General features: G+C 43.6%; 1 protein-coding gene and 2 non-coding genes across 5 annotated transcripts; all 3 read left to right on the plus strand.

Moving 5' to 3' along the window:
- Positions 1-6,168: 6,168 nt before the first annotated feature.
- Positions 6,169-6,275, plus strand: LOC121826915 (U6 spliceosomal RNA). Its single transcript, XR_006069076.1, has one exon. It is a non-coding gene; the product is annotated as a U6 spliceosomal RNA (small nuclear RNA).
- Positions 6,276-6,933: 658 nt separating this feature from the next.
- On the plus strand, positions 6,934-18,502 carry Znf566 (zinc finger protein 566). Of its 3 annotated transcripts, none has more exons than XM_076550600.1 (4): positions 6,934-7,063; positions 8,644-8,690; positions 11,649-11,775; positions 17,124-18,502. In XM_076550600.1, the coding sequence occupies exons 2-4, from the start codon at positions 8,682-8,684 to the stop codon at positions 18,146-18,148; spliced, it is 1,161 nt and encodes a 386-aa protein (XP_076406715.1). In that variant the 5' UTR covers positions 6,934-7,063; positions 8,644-8,681; the 3' UTR covers positions 18,149-18,502. The 3 variants fall into 3 exon arrangements, with proteins under 3 accessions (XP_076406715.1, XP_006982077.1, XP_076406755.1); XM_006982015.4 differs by lacking the exon at positions 6,934-7,063 and adding an exon at positions 7,070-7,278; XM_076550640.1 differs by lacking the exon at positions 6,934-7,063 and adding an exon at positions 7,400-7,456.
- Positions 13,491-13,623, plus strand: LOC121827000 (small nucleolar RNA SNORA5). The gene has a single exon (XR_006069149.1). It is a non-coding gene; the product is annotated as a small nucleolar RNA SNORA5 (small nucleolar RNA).
- Positions 18,503-19,604: the final 1,102 nt, after the last annotated feature.

Raw genomic sequence — 19,604 nt, forward strand, 5'->3', positions numbered from 1 at the left:
ACCGCCCGGCTATGGTCCAATTCTTAACATGCTTTTGGAAACTAAAGTTACCACACATTTGTAGTGGGATACATTCAAACCATAGCAAAATACAACTGATTTTAGTGTATTGCTTTTGTAGCCTGCAAATATGGCGATTTATTAGTTGTTTCACATGGATTTAAAAAATACTTTTAAGGTTTATTTATTTCACATGTATGAGTGTTTTGTCTGTAGTATGTCTGTGCACCATGGGCAGGTCAAAACTCAGAAGAGAACTTCAGATTCCCAGATTCTGGAACTGGAGTTACGGACAGTTTCAAGCTGCCATGTGGATGCTGGGAATCAAATCTAGGTCCTCAGCAAGAGCAACAAGTGCTGTTAACTAACTGCTGAGCCATCTCTCCGGTCCCACAGTGGTTCTTTTGTTTGTTTGTTTTCAGATAGACACAGTAAGTAACCAGGCTAGCCTCCATTCACAATTCTTAAGCCCCAGCCTCTAGAGTTGAGATTATAACTATGCACAGCCACGCTGAGCTAGAATGTGCTTCCCCAATACCTAATGCCTCTGTGCGTGAGAGTAAAAATACTAGACACCGAGGTCTGCAATGCAGTACCTTTATGAATTACTAAGACTGGTCAAATGAAAGGGGGTAGTAATGGAAACCCCCCTGAAAGAGGCGATAGAATATGACACTTAAACTATTTTCAGAATCTTGTCTGATAAGATAGCTCACTGAATAAAGGCCTGGTGATCTGAATTGGATCCCCACAGAAAGATAGCAGAGGATCACCTCTACAAAGTCTACTTAAGCACATGTACACACTCACACATGCATACAATACACAATTTTTTTACTATTTAAAAAATGGTACAAATGAGCCGGGCGGTGGTGGCGCATGCCTTTAATCCCAGCACTGGGGAGGCAGAGCCAGATGGATCTCTGTGAGTTCGAGGCCAGCCTGATCTCCAAAGTGAGTCCCAGGAAAGGCACAAAGCTACAGAGAGAAACCCTGTCTTGAAAAACAAAAAAAAACAAAAAAAAAAGGTACAAATTAAAAAAAAAAAAAAAAAGCACACATACAGAAATTAACCACATCCAAAGACTACAGTGATTTTCTACTCAGAGTAGTGATTTGGAACAGAAGCTGTGGAGCTTCGCATTGGATTTTATACTTTTCATTATTGAATATATTTTTGTGCACTTACCCACCACTAGAATAGGAAAATCCATGGCAGAGTGAGAACTAGAAAGACTTGTAGCTTCATAGCCTTCGTAACTGCTGCCCATCATATGCATTCAGGTCGTAAGCTAATGCATATGTGGGTCTCTATAGCACACAGAAAGAAGATCCAGAAAAACCACAAGGGGATGAGAAAGGATGAAAGTAGGTAATAAAATAAGATTTCAAAATACCTTGGAAGTGTTCCGAATCTAAAGATTTTGTAGACTATCTAATTGGAGATGTGTGTTAGCCATGGGTAGGTTGAAAAGAGATTGAGATGGACCTAATCCAAACTGGAAGGGAATAAGTAAAGTTATTACTGTTCACAGACATGTTGAAACCTAAAAACTTCATTAAAAATAGTAGAACAGGAGCTCTTCCAGAGATGGCTCTGTGGTTATGAGCACTAATTGCTCTTGAGAGGACCTGGGTTTGGTTTCCAGCACTCAGACAGTTGCTTACAACTGACTATAACTCCTGTTCCAGAGGATCAAATCCTCTTTTGGTCACCTCAGAAAGGCACACAAGTGATGCCCATATACTCAGGCGTGCACGCGCGCACGCACACACACACACACACACACACACACACACACACACACACATGTTTTGAAATAGGACCAATCCAAGTATGGTGGTGCACACCTGTAATCCCAGCAGTAGTGAGATTGAGACAGAAATAAAACTTTGAAGCTAACCTGAGCTAAAATGCTGTCTCAAAAACACACAGAACCCTGACATTATGCTAAATGGATTAAGTCAATCACAAAAAGACAAATCTGTAGCTCCATTTCTGTGACATATCCATAGTAACCAAATTCCTTGAAGCAGAAAGTTGAATGGTGATTGCCAGGGGTTAAAGGAGTGGTTCTCTACCTGTGAGTATTGACCCCTTTGGGTTTGCAAATCAGATATTTATAGTATGATTCATAACAGTGGCAAAATTACAGTTATGAAGTAGCAACAAAATAATTTTATGGTTGTGGGTCACCAAAACATGAAAAACTGTATTCAAGGGTCACAGCATTAGGAAGGTTGAGACCCACTGACACTAATGGAAAGGGAACAGGAAGTTATTTCATGGAAAAATTCTAGAAGCCAGGCAGGTGGCACATGCTTTTAATACCAGCACTCAGGAGGCAGAGCCAGGAAGATCTCTGTAAGTTCTAGGGCAGCCTAACCTACATACCAAGTTCCATGCCACATAGGGCTAGGTAGAGAGACTTAGTTGTTACACCAATCCTAAATGGTCTTATAATAAAAACCCAGAGCCAGATATCAGGGTGAAAGCTGAAAGGTCAAAGAAGCAGAGCAAGCCACAACCACCAACTCTTACCTCACCAACTCATCAGCCTGACAGAGCGCGAATTCCTATCTCCTTCTGCCTCATAGTCCTTTCTCTGGCCAGCCATATCACTTCCTGTCTCAACCTTCCTAGTGCTGGGATTAAAGGTGTGTGATCCCAAGTGCTCGAATTAGAGGTGTATGCCACAACTGCTGTTGTACCCATGTGGCAAGACCCCCAAGCAAGACCACCACATAGCCATTGTCCGATGTAAGCACACAGAGGTTTTTATTAACAACACAAGCTTGGTCCGCCATCCAACATCCGACACAGCGGGTGGAGGAGGACGGCCCCAGCACTCACTTTAAGGGGTTTATATAGGAAAGGTTTACATGCAGCTTGGGATTGGACGAGGGGGCTAGGGGTGAGGTAAGCATAAGGTTAATAATTGCTAACAGGATTCAGGGTATCTATAGAGACATAAATTTTTATTCCCTGTGTCCTGCTTTTGTTGACACATTCAGATTTTTTGTTGCAGTTTTACTCTCCTCTAAGGTCAACTTTTGGTCAGCAGAGTCCATTACTCCCCATATCTTGTTTTGCCAAGTCCAGGACACATAGATTTATTGTCCCAGCGTTATAAGTTCAATTTCTGATCACTTGTAAAACTGCTATTCGGCAAGTACCTTTGGAGGAGGGGAGGGGGAAGCGTCTCTCAAGATGGCTACTGATTTTTCCTTTCATTAGCACCTAACATTCCCAACATTCCAAGCATTAGATAAAACAAGGTAAGACTGCCAGATGTCCCTGAGACCAGCACACACCTTTTCCCCTTTTACTCAGACACCCACAGACAAATCTTAGCCAGTCATGGTCCTGAACCCTGGAGATCCCTTCACCTCCAACCTCTACTGTGATAAAAACCCTATCACCGCCAGGCTCTGGGCTCTATGATAGTCCGTCTGCATCAGACACGTGGAGAGTCCAAGCTTGAGCCTTAAATACATACAGGATTTGGACCATGGTGGTCTTTGGGGGTCTGAATGATCTAGGCATAACAGTATCTTAAACAAAAATGTAATAAAAGAAGAAACAAATCCCCTCAAAGACCCTTTTTTTTTTTAAAAAAGGCCTCATTTTGAAAGAAGTTTTGTGTGTGTGATAGGAGGTTTCTAGTTCTGGAGATACAGTCGTTTAATCTTTTGGGTTGTCTTGGGGTGCAGTGCTGCAGGATGAGGAAGGGAATTTATAGTAAAACAGTGAAATGTACCCCCTGCCCAGTGAGAATGCACTCTATACACTCAGGAAAAATAAGAAAAAAAGCTCTTTAATGATTGTATGTATGTGGCTCTGGCTGATATCCAAAGATGAACCAGGTATGAAGAGAAAATTTTACTACCTTATGTAGATCTTAGACATACATATTCCACGTAAGCAGTCATCTTTAAATCTCTTTCAGGTTCTAGCCTGAAGTTAAACAGACAAGAGACTGCTAGTCTAGCCCCTTGGGCAGATGGGGATTTACACAGCAAAGATCCTGCCAGAATGATTTTTACGTACACTGGTTTTGTTCCCTTGAAACAATTGCTGCCTAGGGTCTTCCTGCCCACCTGGCAGGATTAGGCTTTTCATAAGCTGAGAATGGGGTGGGGGCCTATGGCAGCCCAGGACTTAACAATGCTTGTTGCCCTGTGTTGTCCCCTGGAGCTGCCTGTTAGTGGAATCTTCTCTGATACAGAAGTGGGCCTAATGGCTGGCTGTAAGTCAAGGTTGTCTCTGTTTGCTGGGTAATGGAGCCTAATAGCTGGTCAATACTGCTGAACAAATATTTACAGAAGCATTATCCTAGTGTCTTAGTTACTGTTCTATGGCTGTGAAGAGACACCATGACCAAGGAAGGCAACCCTTTATAAAAGAAAGATTTTAATTGGGGGCTTGCTTACGGTTCCAGAGGTTTAGTCCATTGTCATCATGGTGGGGAGCGTGGTAGCATGCAGGAAGGTGTGGCTTTAAATCCTGGTCCATGGGGTGTGGGGGTGTGGGGGAGTGGGGATGTGGGGGTGTGGGGGTGTGGGGTGTGAGGGTGTGGGGGTGTGGGGGTGTGGGGTGTGGGGTGTGGGGGTGTGGGGGTGTGGGGGTGGGGGAGACGGACGGACTGACCGGGCCTGGTATGGGCTTTTGAAACCTCAAAGCCTACCCCCAGTAACACACCTCCTCCACCAAGGCCATACCTTGTTGTGTTCTGGGTGAGTGGGTAAATTCATGTGGATCGGTGGAAAGAAGTACAGAGGTACCTCAAGGATGAACTTAGCCTTTTCCAGCTGCAGGGTGGATAAGGGTCTTTCTATTGTTATACAAATCACACATTTAGCAAGTCGATTCCTTATACCATTGTCTCTGATCTAAGTCCCGCAGAGGGACAATGCCAAACGCAAATTCTCAGTAATAATACCACAGTTTTCTGGGTTGTTACTAAGTCTGCAAGACTTTGATCCCCTAGGAAAACTCTCAGCTAAGACGTCAAACAGAAGGCACAGAGACAGTGGGTTACAATCACAAAAGGCAGATCAAAGCCAGGTGCTAACACTCCAGAGTCCACCCGGCTATACCTTTGTGGGAATTCTCCCTCCTTACCTTTCCCAAGCCGTTCCACTAACTGGTGGAGCTCCAATATATGAGCCTAAGGAAGCCATTCTCTTTCAAACCACGGCACCTAGCAATCCCAAACGTCACTTATCTCTAACAGACCTGGTTACTGTAATACTTATCTCTGGGATATTTTGGAGGCAGTGATTCCTTAGCTCAGTTCTATTTCGTGTGACTTCATTGTTGTGCCCTGGGCGCGAGACCCCCCGAAGAGACCACCAGAGACACGACCTCACCGAAATGCAAAAGCAAGGTTTATTGAAGCAGGTCAAGCCGCAGCAGGGCCCTCATCCAGCCACCCAATGCAGTAGAGCCTGGAGGAGGTGCCCGCCCCTCTGCAAGCTCAGGTTTTAAAGGCAAAAACCATAAAATTACATCATTTAGGGGCGCTAGTATGGGTGCAATTCTGATTGGTTCAAGTTTCAGGGGCTTTTCAGGATTTCTGTGTTATCTTACTTTGTAGTTTTAACCAGTTGTTTGTCAAACTTTATAGACTCCGGCATTGAGGCATTCTGTGGTTAATCAATTGTTACCAGATAGTCCTTCAAACATCCTGACTTTGTACTTTGACCATCTCCGGCATTGGGTCATTCAATGGTTAATCAATTGCTACCAGATGGCTCTTCAAACATCCTGACTTTGTCCTGGGACCTATGTCAGCAGCTCTGAGAATTTTGAAACTCAGGCCTGTTTCAAGCTGGGGTAAGGGGCTTGCTTGAAATGGGGGTGCTGGGGTTCTCCATTCATGTCTCCCAGTAAGTTTATTAGTCAATAGTTTATAACATCCACTTCTTTCTTCAGATTCCTTCTCCCTCAGTAGGACTACTGTGGCTGATTTGGGAAGCGCTGGATGAAGAATGCTCTCAGCTGACCATTGCAGTTAATAGAGAAGTGTGTTAAGCCATGTTATTCTGTCTTCTGAAGAGAAAACCGTGATTACACAGAGATTTAGAGTTTTAACTTTAATGTCATTTAAACCATCTATTTCAGATCAACTGATTTGTAGACAAGATATATTTGTTATGAAAATAGTGCTCGCTTTAGCAGCACATATACTAAAATTGGAATGATACAGAGAAGATTAGCATGGCCCCTGCGCAAGGATGACACGCACATTCGTGAAGCGCTCCATATTTAAAAAAAGAAAGAAAAGAACTTCTAACAAAGATACTTTCTCCAAGCGTTTCACTGTTCTTGCTTTTGACCTAATTATTCCTATGTAGACAAGGATGACCTTGAGCTTCTTCTGATCCTGCTGCATCACCTGAGTGCTAGGATTTCAGCATATGGGAATCCAGGCCTGGTTCCTGATATTCACCCTTTCAACCTCGAGGACCTGCTTTGGGTCTCACAACATCTAAGTCTTCAGCACTAAAATATACCAAGTCAAATTCATTCCCAGAACAAGCCATATGTCCGCCCAGGAAATTTGCTCCTGCACACTTCTTGGGCCACTAGCACCCCAGAGGTGACCACGTCAAGGCTTAGCTCTCTGAGGAATTGAGATCACTTTTGAATAGTCCATCAGTCTTTTTTTTTTTTCTATTGCGCTAACTACATTTCCCAGAAACCTCAGCGGTGCGAATCCTCTTGTTATGCAAATCACACTCCGCCCCTAGCGCTCCCCCGCCCTTTTCCTGATGCTGTACATGACTTCAGATAATACGGAAGGACTGGGAAATAAATAAATGTCTAGGTTTTTGGAGTTGATCATTAAGGCAATGATGGAGAATTATTCAGGGTTCTATGAATCCTGCAGGATGCGTTTCGGCCACGCCTCAGCCGAACGTGCACAGAAATCCCGCTCTTCGGGAGCCATCTTGTATGTGGCGGTGTCTCTGACTACGTTTCCCAGAAGCCTCCTCGGCTTCTCGCGGGAAAGTCATGCGCCGGCGGGACTTCAGAGCTTCGCTGGCAATTGCTGAGGTGCAGTGAAGGGTGCTGGGTCTGGGAAGCTAGGAAGGCCGAGTTGGGGAACCCGAGAGGAGGGCGGGGCAAGCAGCGAGCCCGGGCTTTGTGCGCAGAGGAGTTGAGGTCGGAATTGCGCGGTTAGTTTGTGAGCGGTGATGGCGCGGTGCTGAGGGGCTGCATTTGTGATGAGCATCTGTTTCTGCTAACACCGTGGTGGGCACCAGCCCTTGGTGAGTGAGAGCGGGCGAGCTGGGGACCACGTGCGGTATTGTGTGGACAGTGCGTGGCTGTGGAGAGCCTGTGACTGGCTGAGTGCTCTGTCCCTGTGGATGCGTGCGATCTGTGATGTTGGGACCATGTGCAGCACAGTACAGGCAGAAAAGCTTTGGATTCTGTGCTCGTGGTAAAGTACGGCTGTATTTATGTTACCTCCCGGGTCCCCGAGAGTGTAGTTCTCGGCTTCGCTGGCTGCCTGTAGTTGAACGTCGCTACTGTGGGTCTGTGCGGGGTGGGTGGGTGTGTGGAGTTTCGGATGTGTATCTCTGCGTGCGTTGTATTTTAGCTTTTCCTCATTTTAGAACTTCACGTGAGTGCTAGCATGCTCTCCATTGTCTTTTATTATGTTTATTTGTACACCTGTGTGGAACTCATCCATGTTAAGTAGGATAGCGGCTTACCAAGTTGTTTTGCCGTTTGGTGTTCCAGGATCTGAAGTATACTGCACGTATTCATCCCGTCTATTAATAGTAGACATTTGAGTATTTCTAATTTTTAATCCTATAAACATACTGCCGTGACCGTTTTAATTTTTTAATTTATTTTTTTGGAGACTGTATAACCCTGGCTGGCCTGGAACTTGCTATGTAGACCAGGCTGGTCTCAAATTCACAGATCCACCTGCCTCTGCCTCCCGAGTGCCACCACTACCCCAGACTTATTATAATTACTTTTACAATAGGATACAGGAACTTCAGTTTCTACTAGTGCAAGTATTGAGTCATGTATTCCACTTTACTAACTGATGCAAAATATACCAGAGCGAGTGCACATATAGCACACATAGATGCTTGCAAGAGAAGTGTTCCATATCCTTACCAACGAATGAATGAATGAATAAATAAATAAATAGGCTTAAAATGTGATTTAAGAAAAAGATTTATTTTTAAGCCTGGTGCTCTGGTGCTCTGGAGGCCGAGGCAGGTGGATCTCTGTGACTTTAAGACCAGTCTACAGGGTGAGTTCCAGCACAGCCAGAGCTGTGTAGAGAGGCCTTGTCTCACAAAACCAGAGGGTGGCGGGGCAGGTTGAGGTAGAGAGGTCAGTCGTTTTACTGCCTCAGTGTCTCATGAGTGCTGAGATTCCAGGCATGTGCCAACATGCTCTAGTTTATAAAGAATTGTATATCTTCGAGGATATGCTTATGTGCACATGAGCCATCTTGCCCAAAGCCCTCCTGTTCCATTCCAGAGCCTGACTTTCTGAAGTTGGGGATGTTGAGATCTTTATAGCCCCTCCGTGTGTGGGGTGAGTTCATGGGGAGTGATTGTTTGGGTCTGTGTCAAGTGGGGTCTCACTGTTGTCTTTGCCTCTCCTAGTTCTGCTCTGTGACTGAAGAGCCGCACATAGCAAAGCCATGGCTCAGGTGAGGTGTGATTTTTTTTTTGTATTCAAATTGAGTCATTCTTGTCTCTAGTACAAATAAATGTCCGATTTCTTCATCCTGATGATGTTTCGGTTGGTGTTAAACAAGAAACCTTTCAATTTAGTTATGAACAGCCTGCATAGTCGCACCTTGCTCTAGTGCAGAGGTTCTCAGACTTCCTGACGCTTTCACCCTTTAACACAGTTCCTCATGTTGTGGTGACCCCCAACCATGAAATTATTTTTGCTGCTACTTCATAACTGTAATTTTGCTACTGTTATGAATCATAATGTAAATATCTTTGTTTTCTGATGCTCTTAGGTAACCCCTGTGAGAGGGTCATTCGATGATTTCCCCTCAAAGGGGTTGCAACCCACAGGTTGAGAACTGTTGCTCTAAAGGAGAGGGTCTCTAATAGACTAATTGAAAAAACTTTGGGGGTCCAACTTTTTTAAAGGCCAGGCTCACAACCAAAACATGGTGGTACACTCCTTTAATTCCAGCACTCGGGAGGCAGAAGTAAGAAGAGTTCAAGGCTAGTCTGGTCTACATAGTGAGTTCCAGGCTAGCCAGGGATACCCAGTGAGATCCCGTCCCAAACTAACAACAACAAAAAAGAATAAAGAAAGAAAATAAGTGTGATAGTTTTGCTCAATTTCAGTCTTAGAACCTGGCATGTCTCCTGGTTGATAAGCCTTTTGGGTTTGGAAGTATGACTGCTAGGTGGTCAAAACACTGACATTCTGATGAGCATCCATGAAAACTTAACCATCTGTAATATCACTAGTTTTTTTTGGAGGGGGGCGTCTCGAGAGCTTTTTATTATTATTATTTTTTAATCTTATGTGAATGAGTGTTTTACCTGCAACTGTGGCCGTGCACCACATGTATGCAGTACCTTCAGAGGCCTGAAGAGGGTGTCAGATCCCCTGGGACTGTATTTACAGATGGTGTGAGCCCCAGTGTTGGTGATGGGAACGGAACCTGGGTCCTCTGCAAGAGCAACTGGTGCTCTCAACTGCTGAGCCATCTCTCCAGCCCAATACCATTGTATTAAGCATCGTCTTTCTCCATCATCTTCCTGAAGCTCAGTAATAAAGGCAATTGACAGTTCAGCAGTGGTGTTATAAGTAACACTGTTCTCAATATTAAGATTGTCTTTTGTGGGTGTTTGTTTGGAGACAGTCTTTCTAGGCTGGCTTTCAACTCATTTAGCTGAAGATAACCTTGGGCTCCTCATCCTCCTGTCTTCATTTCCCAAGTGTTGGAATTAAAGGCATGTGCCACCATGCCCAGGTTATATAGCTCTAGGGATGGTACCCAGGGTTTCATGCCTACTAAACAATTGCTTTAACAAATGAGCTACATCCCCTGCTCAAGGAACGCTTTAAAGATTAATATCAACCTAAATGTCTAAAGGTAAATGAAAGTGTGGTGGCTCATCCCTGAATCCCAGCTCTTAAGATGATGGTGGACTTGAGGCTGGTTTGCACTCCAGTTAGTTCAAGGCTACTCTGGGGTACATAGTGAGCCCGTCTTGAAAAACCAAGAACTAGCAGGGTGGTGGTGGTGCATGCCTTTAATTCCAGCAAAGGCAGGCAGATCTCTGAGTTTGTGGCCAGCTTGGTCTACAGAGTGAGTTCCTGGATGGCCAGGGTTACACAAAGAAACCCTGTCTTGGGGGTTGGGGGAAGCCAAGAACTGGGAAGTAGCTCATTGATAAAATACTTGTGTAGCATGAAAAGGCCATGAATTCCTGGATTTCAAGTCAAAAATCAAAGGCAAGCATGTGAGCAAGAAATTGGCATTTATTATCTTTAAGATAGAGTATTATTTAATCTGAAATAAATATGCCTATAAAGACACTTATTATAACAAGCCTTCCCCCCCCCCCCTTTTTTTAAATGTGTCTTACTTTGTTGACCAGCCTGGCCTCAAACTCACAGAGCTCTGCCTGCCTCTGCCTCCCGAGTGCTGGGATGAAAGGAATGTGCCACCAGGCCCAGCATTCTACTTCCCACTGCTCATCTGGCTCCTTTAATTGGCTTATTGAGGATGGGTGAGTGAACCTGGCTTGGTGCACAGGCTCTGACTCCCAAGTTCAATAACGTCATTGCCACACATCCGTCAGTGAGTTCTTCCTTTTTTTTTTGGTTTTGGTTTTTGGTTTTTTTGAGACACATCAGTTTCTTTTGGACGTAGAGATGCCCTCCCATCCCTTTGTGCCCTCGTTCCCATCTGATCTGGTTCCTCTCTAGCCTGCCAGCACGTTCCCGAAACTTACTCTTTCCCCTGGATTTTCCTCTACTGTTCTCCTGTCGACTTTTAACTGTTTCTGGCATCCCATGGCTCTTTCTGGCTTACTCCTACATCCTCCAGTAGTTTCCTAGGAACTTGTACTTGAGGCCTTGTATGTCTGGGAATGTACATTCAGCAGAAAATAGTTTCCTTATAGAATCCTAGGTCAGAATTTATTTTTCTCCACTGGGTTAGTGAAGAATTGTTCTGTTCCTTGTGTTCAGAAGTGTTAGGAATCCCATTATCCTCTGGTTCTCGATGCGTTTATATAATCTGCTGTATCTGGAGGCTTCTAATATCCCGTCTTTCTCTTCTATCCTGAAATTATGCTCTTGGCTGTTTGAGACTAGAGGACCATGTAGTGAGAATACCATGAGGCTTTGTATAAATCATTTCCTTTAATACAGACGTCCTCCCAGCTGGATTCTGTGCCTTCCCAGCCTCATGCAGATAATGGAGGAATTCATTAAGGCCAGATGGCTTTGTCTGGCGGAAACATTGACATGGAAGCACAGTGGTTTGCTCACAGGCCTTCCCTAGGATTCCAGACATTCATATTCACTGCTTTTAGCATGTTCTGACTTACTCCTCTTCTGTTACTTTTCCTGCACAGAAACTTTATTTTATTATTAATTGAGCAATATGTGGTTATTGTTCCAGGTGTCAGTACTGTTCCGTGATGTGTACATAGACTTCTCTCAGGAGGAGTGGGAATGCCTGACTGAGGAGCAGAGAGATTTGTACAGAGATGTGATGTTGGAGAACTATAGCAACCTGCTTTCGATGGGTAAGGATGTTCATATTGACTCTGATTTGCCCATTGGTAGGTCTGTTTCCTCCCTTCCTCCAAGTGTGAGATGCTCGCCTGCCTTTGAAGAAACCATTGAGAGCTGGGCATGGTGATGCACACACCTTTAATCCTAGCTCTCTGGAGGCAGAGGCAGGTGGATCTTTGTGAGTTCAAGGCCAGCCAGGGCTATAGTCCTATCTTAAAAACCCCCAAAGGGAAAGAAAGAAACAGCTGCATGGAGTTGCAGAGGATTCTGAGTCTCCCTCGTGTCTCAGAGATGTCCTTTGCCTCTCTGTCACCCTTCCTGTACATGTACTTTGGATCCAGTTCCTGTCAAGCTTCTTGAGAGGTCTTAGATGTGGGGCTAAGGGGGACACTTGGATGGATTGTATGTAGCATGTGAGATGTTTATTAGAAGCGTTATTAACTCATGGACAGACAGACAGCAGTGTGGCTGAGACTCTGAGGACACTTCAGGCCCCAGCCTCACTGCAGCATAATGGGAACTAAAGAGTGACAGACCTGGGTTGGTCTTACAGACCTCTGAGGAAGAGGGAAGGGTTCAGCAAGAGCCTGAAGACAGGGCCTCTGATTTCCCATCAGGCAGTGGTGGAAGGGAAGTGTGGCTACCAGTAGGTCCTTTGGTGTGTTCAAGCCTGCAAATGCACTTCTTCAGATGAGAAGTCCAAGTCCTGGGAGCTGTTTGCTGGCGTTCACAGACCTTGCCCTCCATAGGGTGCCTGCCAGTATCTGTGAGGCCAGAGAGGAGACTGCAGGTACTGTGGCCTGAGCGGCAGTCTGGTCCAATTTCCAACACTTCTCTTTGATATACTCTGTCTAAATACTGGAATATGCATTTTCCTGCATTGTCAAAGACCAGACAGCCCTTTCTTCTCTCCTTCCCCTCCTTTTCCTTTCTCCATCCACTTTTCTTCTCTCCTTCACTCCCTCCTGGGGATTAACCCGGGGCCTGTGCCACTCTCTTAGGTTTCTGTAGCTGTGAAGAGACACCATGACCATGGCAACTCTCATAAAGTAAAAAAATTTAATTGCGGTGGCAGCTTACAGTTCTGAGGTTTAGTCCATTATCATCATGGCAGGGAGCATGGCAGCTGGGTTTGCAGACAGATGTGGTGCTAGAACTGGGAGTCCTACATCTTGATCAGCAGGCAGCAGGAAGTGAACTGAAACACTGGGTGTGGCTTGAGCATATCTGAGACCTCAAAGCCTGCCTCTATAGTGCCACACTTCCTCCAATGAAGCCAAAGCCACACCTCCTAATAGTGCCACTCCCTATGAGATTATGGGGCCAATTACATTCAAACTGCCACAGCCACTGACCTGCAGTTCTGTCAGACTTGCTTTGTTAACTAGGTTCTTTGTTTGTTTTGTTTTTATTCTGAAGTTCCAAGCCCTCCTTGATTCATCCATATACATACATATATATTTTAATTAAAAAAATTTTTTTTAAATGTTTTTGGTTTGTCAAGACAGGGTTACTCTGTGTAACAGCCCTCAATTGTCGTGGAACTCGCCCTGTGGACCAGGCACACCTTGAACTCTCAAAGATGCACCTGCCTCTGCCTCCCAAGTGCTGGGATGAAAGGCGTGTACCACCACCTCCTGGCTCATTCATACTTTTAAGTATTATTTACTGTTTCTCTTAATGTGTACAGTTCTCAGGTAGGAAGTACAGAAGTTAAAAAATAAACTGCAGCCATGTCAAATTCAGTGTTGTCCTACCATGGCAAGCACTGGCCCAGAGGCTGCCATAGAAACTGTCATTTTGGACCCTGTTCTCAGCCCTGTGCTTGGGGTCAGGGATGAATGTGGTCACAGACAACAAGCCTCTAGACCTCAAGTCTGTAGGTGGCAGTGGTTTTCACAACTAATCTTTGAGGTCTTCTCCACCTCCCCCAAAATAGTGATATTTAGGTCTAGGTGTGATGTGTGTATGTGTAAATGCACATACACTTAAAAATGATTTTCTATAGCTTTTTCAAATGTCATTAGTGTTACTTATCCCTCCTCTGTAGTTGAGATTTTCTTTGGACTGCCAGTCAGCTCCCAAATAAAGACACAGAGACTAATTATTAATTATGAAAGCTTGGCCTTAGCTTAGGCTTGTCCCACTAGCTCTTTTAACTTAATTTAACCTGTTTCTAGTCATCTATGCGTTGCCTCGGGGCTTTTTGCCTTACTTTTATCTGTATGTCCTACTTTCCTGCTTCCTCTGGCTGATTGGCCCTGGCATCACCTCCCCACTACCACCACCCACCCAACCCTACCCCTGCCTCTGAGTTCCTCCTCCTCCTTACTCTCCCTGCCCAGAAGTCCCATCTATATCTCCTTCCTCACTATTGGCCATTCAGCTTTTTATTAAACCAATCAGGTGCCTTAGACAGGCAAGGTGAAATAGCAACAAACCTTTACATAATTAAACAAATCCAACACATCTCTAGATAGTTAAACAAATGCAACACATCTTTGCATAGTTAAACAAATATTCTGCAACATAAACAAATGTAACACATCTTTGCATAGTTAAACAATATTCTGCAACATAAACAAATGTAACACATCTTTGCATAGTTAAACAATATTCTGCAACATAAACAAATGTAACACATCTTTGCATAGTTAAACAATATTCTGCAACATAAACAAATGTAACACATCTTTGCATACTTGAACAAATATTCCGAAGCATCCTCCCTTTCTCTCCTGTGTCGTCTATTTTCCCCAATTAAAGGACAATCCACACACACCACTGTAGGTGGAGTTTTCCTGTCCCAACAGTCTGCTCCAAAATAATCACTCAGAGGCTTAATATAAATTACAAATGCTCGGTCGATAGCATAGGCTTGTAACTAGCTGACTCTTACACTTAAGTTAACCCATATTTCTTATTTACCTTCTGGCATGTGGCCCATGGCTTGTTACCTCATTTTCTACACACCCTGGTCCCTCAGCACCTGGCTGGCGGCTCCCGACTCCACCTTTCTTCCTCCCAGAGACCCGTGCCGTCAGGTTTGCCAGTGCATGTTATTTCTGGGCTCCATCCTGGTGCTCTTACTCCTGCCTAGGTCACCCAGGACTGAGATGCTATTCAACAGATGAACAGTGGTTCAAACCGATGTTTCTGTCATTTTGCTCATGTTTACAGGAAGGTTTTTTTAGGTGTCACACCTTCATTTGTATTCTCTCACTTATTCCTGAATAAGTTGCTTTATTTGATCACTGACATGACTGAGAAAAGAAGTGTGTGTGTGTGTGTGTGTGTGTGTGTGTGTGTGTGTATGTATGTGTGTATATGTGTGTATATATGTATGTATGTGTGTATATGTGTGTATATATGTATATGTGTGTATATATATGTATATTTTTTCAAGGTAGGGTCTCTGTATGTAGTTCTGCCTGTCCTGTAACTCTGTGTAGAGCTCACAGAATGTGTGTGTGTGTTGAGGGGGTTTGTCTGCATGTATGTGTGCCATGTGCATATAGTGCCCATGGAGGCCAGAAGAGGATATCTGATCCTTGGAAGTGGAGTTATTCCTGACTTAGTTAAAATTTTATTCCACAATAGTATTAATTACCTACTACATACCACATAGTTCACATAGGCTTTCCTATGCAATCATCCTATCATCTCTTATTTTCTCATTTTGTTTTATTGAGACAGGGTTTCGTTTTATAACCCAGGCTTGCTTAGAACTCACAATACCTCTTTTCTCAGCCTCAGGAGTCCTGAGATTACAAACACGAGCCACCACACCTGGCTTTATCGTCTGTTTAATTTATTGATTTAAAAAAAAAATTAAAGTATTTATTTGTATGACTGTTTTGCTTCCCATGTATGTGCACTATGTACATGCCTGGTGCCCACAGAGGTCAGAAGAGGGCACTGGATCCTCTGGAACTGGACAGTTGTGAGCCACCCTGTATGTACTGGGTATTGAACCTGGGTCCTCTGCAAGAGCAGCCAGTGCTCTTAACTGCTGAGCCATCTCTCTGACCCCTTTATTGATTTTTTTTTTTTTTTTTTGGTTTTTCGAGACAGGCTTTCTCTGTGTAGCTTTGCGCCTTTCCTGGAACTCACTTTGGAGACCAGGCTGGCCTCGAACTCACAGATCACCTGCCTCTGCCTCCCGAGTGCTGGGATTAAAGGCGTGTTAAAGGCGTGTGCACCACCGCCCGGCCTTTTTTTTTTTTTTTTTATAAATTTCTTGAGACAGTGTTTATCTGTGTAGACCAGGCTATCCTTGAACTTAGAGATTTGTGCTGGGGGATATTCTATCACACTGAACCCAGAGTTGCATTTGGGTTAATTAAATAAAACTATGGGTCAGGAGGCTGAGTTAGCAATTAGTTGACAGAAAGTAATCATAGAGCATCAGAGGGCATCTGGAAGAGAGAGAGATGCGCCAGAAGTAGTGGGGAGGATATGGAGTGGTGTGGGTGTTTGTGTGGCTGAGCGGAAGGACTCTCCTTTTCGGAGATGCCACAAGGAAAGGTTAGGTCGTTGTTACTCAGCCTCTCTGAGCTAGCAGGTTTTCACCCCAGCCTTTGACTCTCAAGTCTTATTTATAAGTAGAAAGATAGGGATTTAGTTAAAGCTACCTTTATTTTTAGTGGCAGCAACGGAACTGGTGTCTGTGGAAACAGGAATTCCTGCCAGGCTGTGGCCTGAGCAGCTGGGCCACTGCCAGAGAAGCAGGCTGGTAACTTCGTAGTCAGAATTGCTGGCTGGAGTATCAGTAGGTTACGGTGCAACAACGGTGCTGAATTAAAACAACAGATTTTTCTGCTTCTGCCTCCCCAGTGCTGGGACCAAAGATGTCCACCACCACATTCACCTTCAATGTTTTTTTTTAATCTTTTAAAATTTTGTGTATATGTGTGTGTGTGTGTGTGTGTGTGTGTGTGTGTGTGTGTGTATACCGCGTGCGTGCCTCTTTTTATCCTAGAACTAGGATTACAGGAATTTGTGACTATCATGTGGGCACCGGCAACAAAACCTGGATCCTCTGTAAGAACCACAAGTGTTCTTAACCACTGAGCCGTATTTCTAGCCTCAGATTTTTTTTTTTTTTTTTTTTTATTCTTAATACAGATTCTCATAAAATCCAGACTGGCTTCAAACTCAGGATGACTTTGAACTCCTGACCCTTCCTGTCTTCATTTCCTGAATGCTGAGGTTATCAATGTATGCCATCTCATCCAGCTGACTGATATCTAGTTTCAAAAAATCACTTTAGTTCTACTGTGCTTGTATTATTCTAATTTAATTTCTGTGTCTCCCAAACAATAAAAATGTGAGTGATCACTTGTGTATTTTCTTTTAGTCCTGGAATCAAGATGTGAGGCCCAGAAATTGTTTTTGAAGAAGGAACTTTATGAAATAGAGTCAGCACAGTGGGAAATAATAAGGAAACTCACAAGACAGGACCTTCAGTGCTCTAGTCCCCGAGGTGCCTGGGAATGGAACAGCCAGTGTTCGAGACAGCCTGGATCTCAGGAGAGACAATTCAGTGAACTGATAATCAATCGTGAAGACACGCCCACTCACAATCAGTATCCATCCTTCAGGCTTCAGCAAATTATTAAGAATAAAGAGAAATATTGTGCAAGTAAAGAAAATAGGAAACACTATAAACATGGCTCACAGTTTACTACCCATCAAATTATTCGTACCACTGAGAAGCCATATGAATGTAAGGACTGTGGCAAGACCTTTAGACACCCCTCAGGACTTACTCATCATCACAAAATTCACACTGGAAAGAAACCCTTTGAATGTAAGGAATGTGGAAAAACGTTTATTTGTGGTTCAGACCTAACACGACATCACAGAATTCACACAGGTGAGAAACCCTATGAATGTAAGGACTGTGGAAAAGCCTTTAGCAGTGGTTCAAACTTTACTCGCCATCAGAGGATCCACACTGGTGAGAAGCCCTATGAATGTAAAGAATGTGGGAAGGCTTTTAGTAGTGGTTCAAATTTTACTCAACATCAGAGAATTCACACTGGAGAGAAACCGTATGAATGTAAGGAATGTGGCAATGCCTTTAGTCAGAGTTCACAGCTCATTAAACATCAAAGAATACATACTGGTGAGAAACCCTATGAATGTAAGGAATGTGAAAAGGCTTTCCGGTCTGGCTCTGACCTCACTAGACATCAGAGAATTCATACTGGAGAGAAACCCTATGAATGTAAGATTTGTGGGAAAGCCTATTCTCAGAGCTCACAACTTATCAGTCATCATAGGATTCACGCTGGTAAGAAAGCCTATAAATATGAGGACTGTGGAAAGAACTTTAACTATGACTCACAACTTATTCAGCATCAAAACTTATATTGGTGATAAACAAAAACATACAAGATGTATGTGAAGACTCAAAACAGAGAATCTACCTTTAAAACCCCTCTAGACTGAAGAATGTAGAAACAGTTTACTTGTCAATGACAGCTTGTTCATCTGAAGAGAATTCATATTGGAGAGATAACCTATGAATATAGTATATTCTGGAAGCCTTTTAGTAACTGTTCCTATTTTTATTGACCCAGATTGTTCAGTCTGCACATAATTGAAAACAATACTTTGAACTTAAACATCAGAATTCATGTAGGAATGTAATCTTATGGTTTTCCTTATTTCCTTAGGTTTTTTTTTTTTAATATAATTGTTACATTAACATTTTAATCCATTTTGACTTTACATGGCTATAAAATTTTTCTGTTAACATAGTTTCAAAATACCTTAATTTTTAAAGTTAATGAAAGTGCCATTTTTAATTTTAAAGGTGGTTTTTTTCTTTGGCTTTTTATAAAGCACGCTCTTGTAAACATGCTCATGAACAACCTTCATCAGGGTAAATGGGAGCTACATGACCAAACACCTTAGAAAAGCAACTTGAAGGGTGTCACTGCGGTTGGAACACAGCCACACATCAGCAGTTGCCTGAGGTTCTCTTCAGAGACCTCCACCCAGGCCAGACTGTGAGTCATGGCCTCACAAGAACTTCAGAGGGACCCAGATATGAAGCAGAGTTGGATTTATTACAAATAGAAATGAATGCTCTAAGAGAGAAAGGGAAAAGTGGGCTGACAGGAGGGATGTGGGTGTCTAGGGGAGTCACAGTTAGGTTCTTACAGTGAGTACTTAAGGGATCTGATGGCTTTCAAGTTACATCTGAAAAGACTGCTAAGAAAGCAACTCTTTTCTAACATTGCCCCCAAAGTGTCATTTGTAACAAGGTTAAGAGTTAAAGAATTTTTATAGACGGGCTTGATTGTCCACACCTTTAATCCCAGCAACTCAGGAGGCTGAAGCAGGTAGATCTCTGAGTTGGAGGCCAGCCTGGTCTACAGAGTGAGTTCCAGGACAGCCAGGACTGTTACACAGAGAAACCCTATCTCAAAAAAACAAAAGAAAAAAACTTAAAAGAACTTTTCTCAGTAAATGAAGTTGTGTGGTGGTTTACAAGGAGAACCAATCACTTAGGTACAGAAGAGATCGTGCCGGGAACATAAGGTTATACGTCCTTGAAAGCCCAAGTGAGCACAGCCTAATCGCTGTTGACATCCTTGATGGAGATTGGAGATGGCTGCTGGGAAAGTGTCAGCTGGTACAGGCAGAGCAATTTGTTTGTAGAGTTTTGTTAGGTTGTTTCATTTCATGTGCCTGGGTGTTTTGCCTGCACATGTGTACATGTACCAGCTATGTGCCTGGTGTCCTTGAGGCCTGAAGAAAGATTGCAGCCCCTGAAACAGGAGTTTCCAAATGGTTGTGAGCCCTGTGGGTGCTGAGAACAGAACCC

Source organism: Peromyscus maniculatus, chromosome 1, assembly GCF_049852395.1.
Source record: "Peromyscus maniculatus bairdii isolate BWxNUB_F1_BW_parent chromosome 1, HU_Pman_BW_mat_3.1, whole genome shotgun sequence".
Taxonomy (NCBI): domain Eukaryota; kingdom Metazoa; phylum Chordata; class Mammalia; order Rodentia; family Cricetidae; genus Peromyscus; species Peromyscus maniculatus.

Excerpts from the sequence above, each read along its gene's own strand:
- Znf566 (XM_076550600.1), top strand. Across the intron at positions 11,776-17,123 it reads TAGCAACCTGCTTTCGATGG|TCCTGGAATCAAGATGTGAG; the intron begins GTAAGGATGTTC and ends ATTTTCTTTTAG.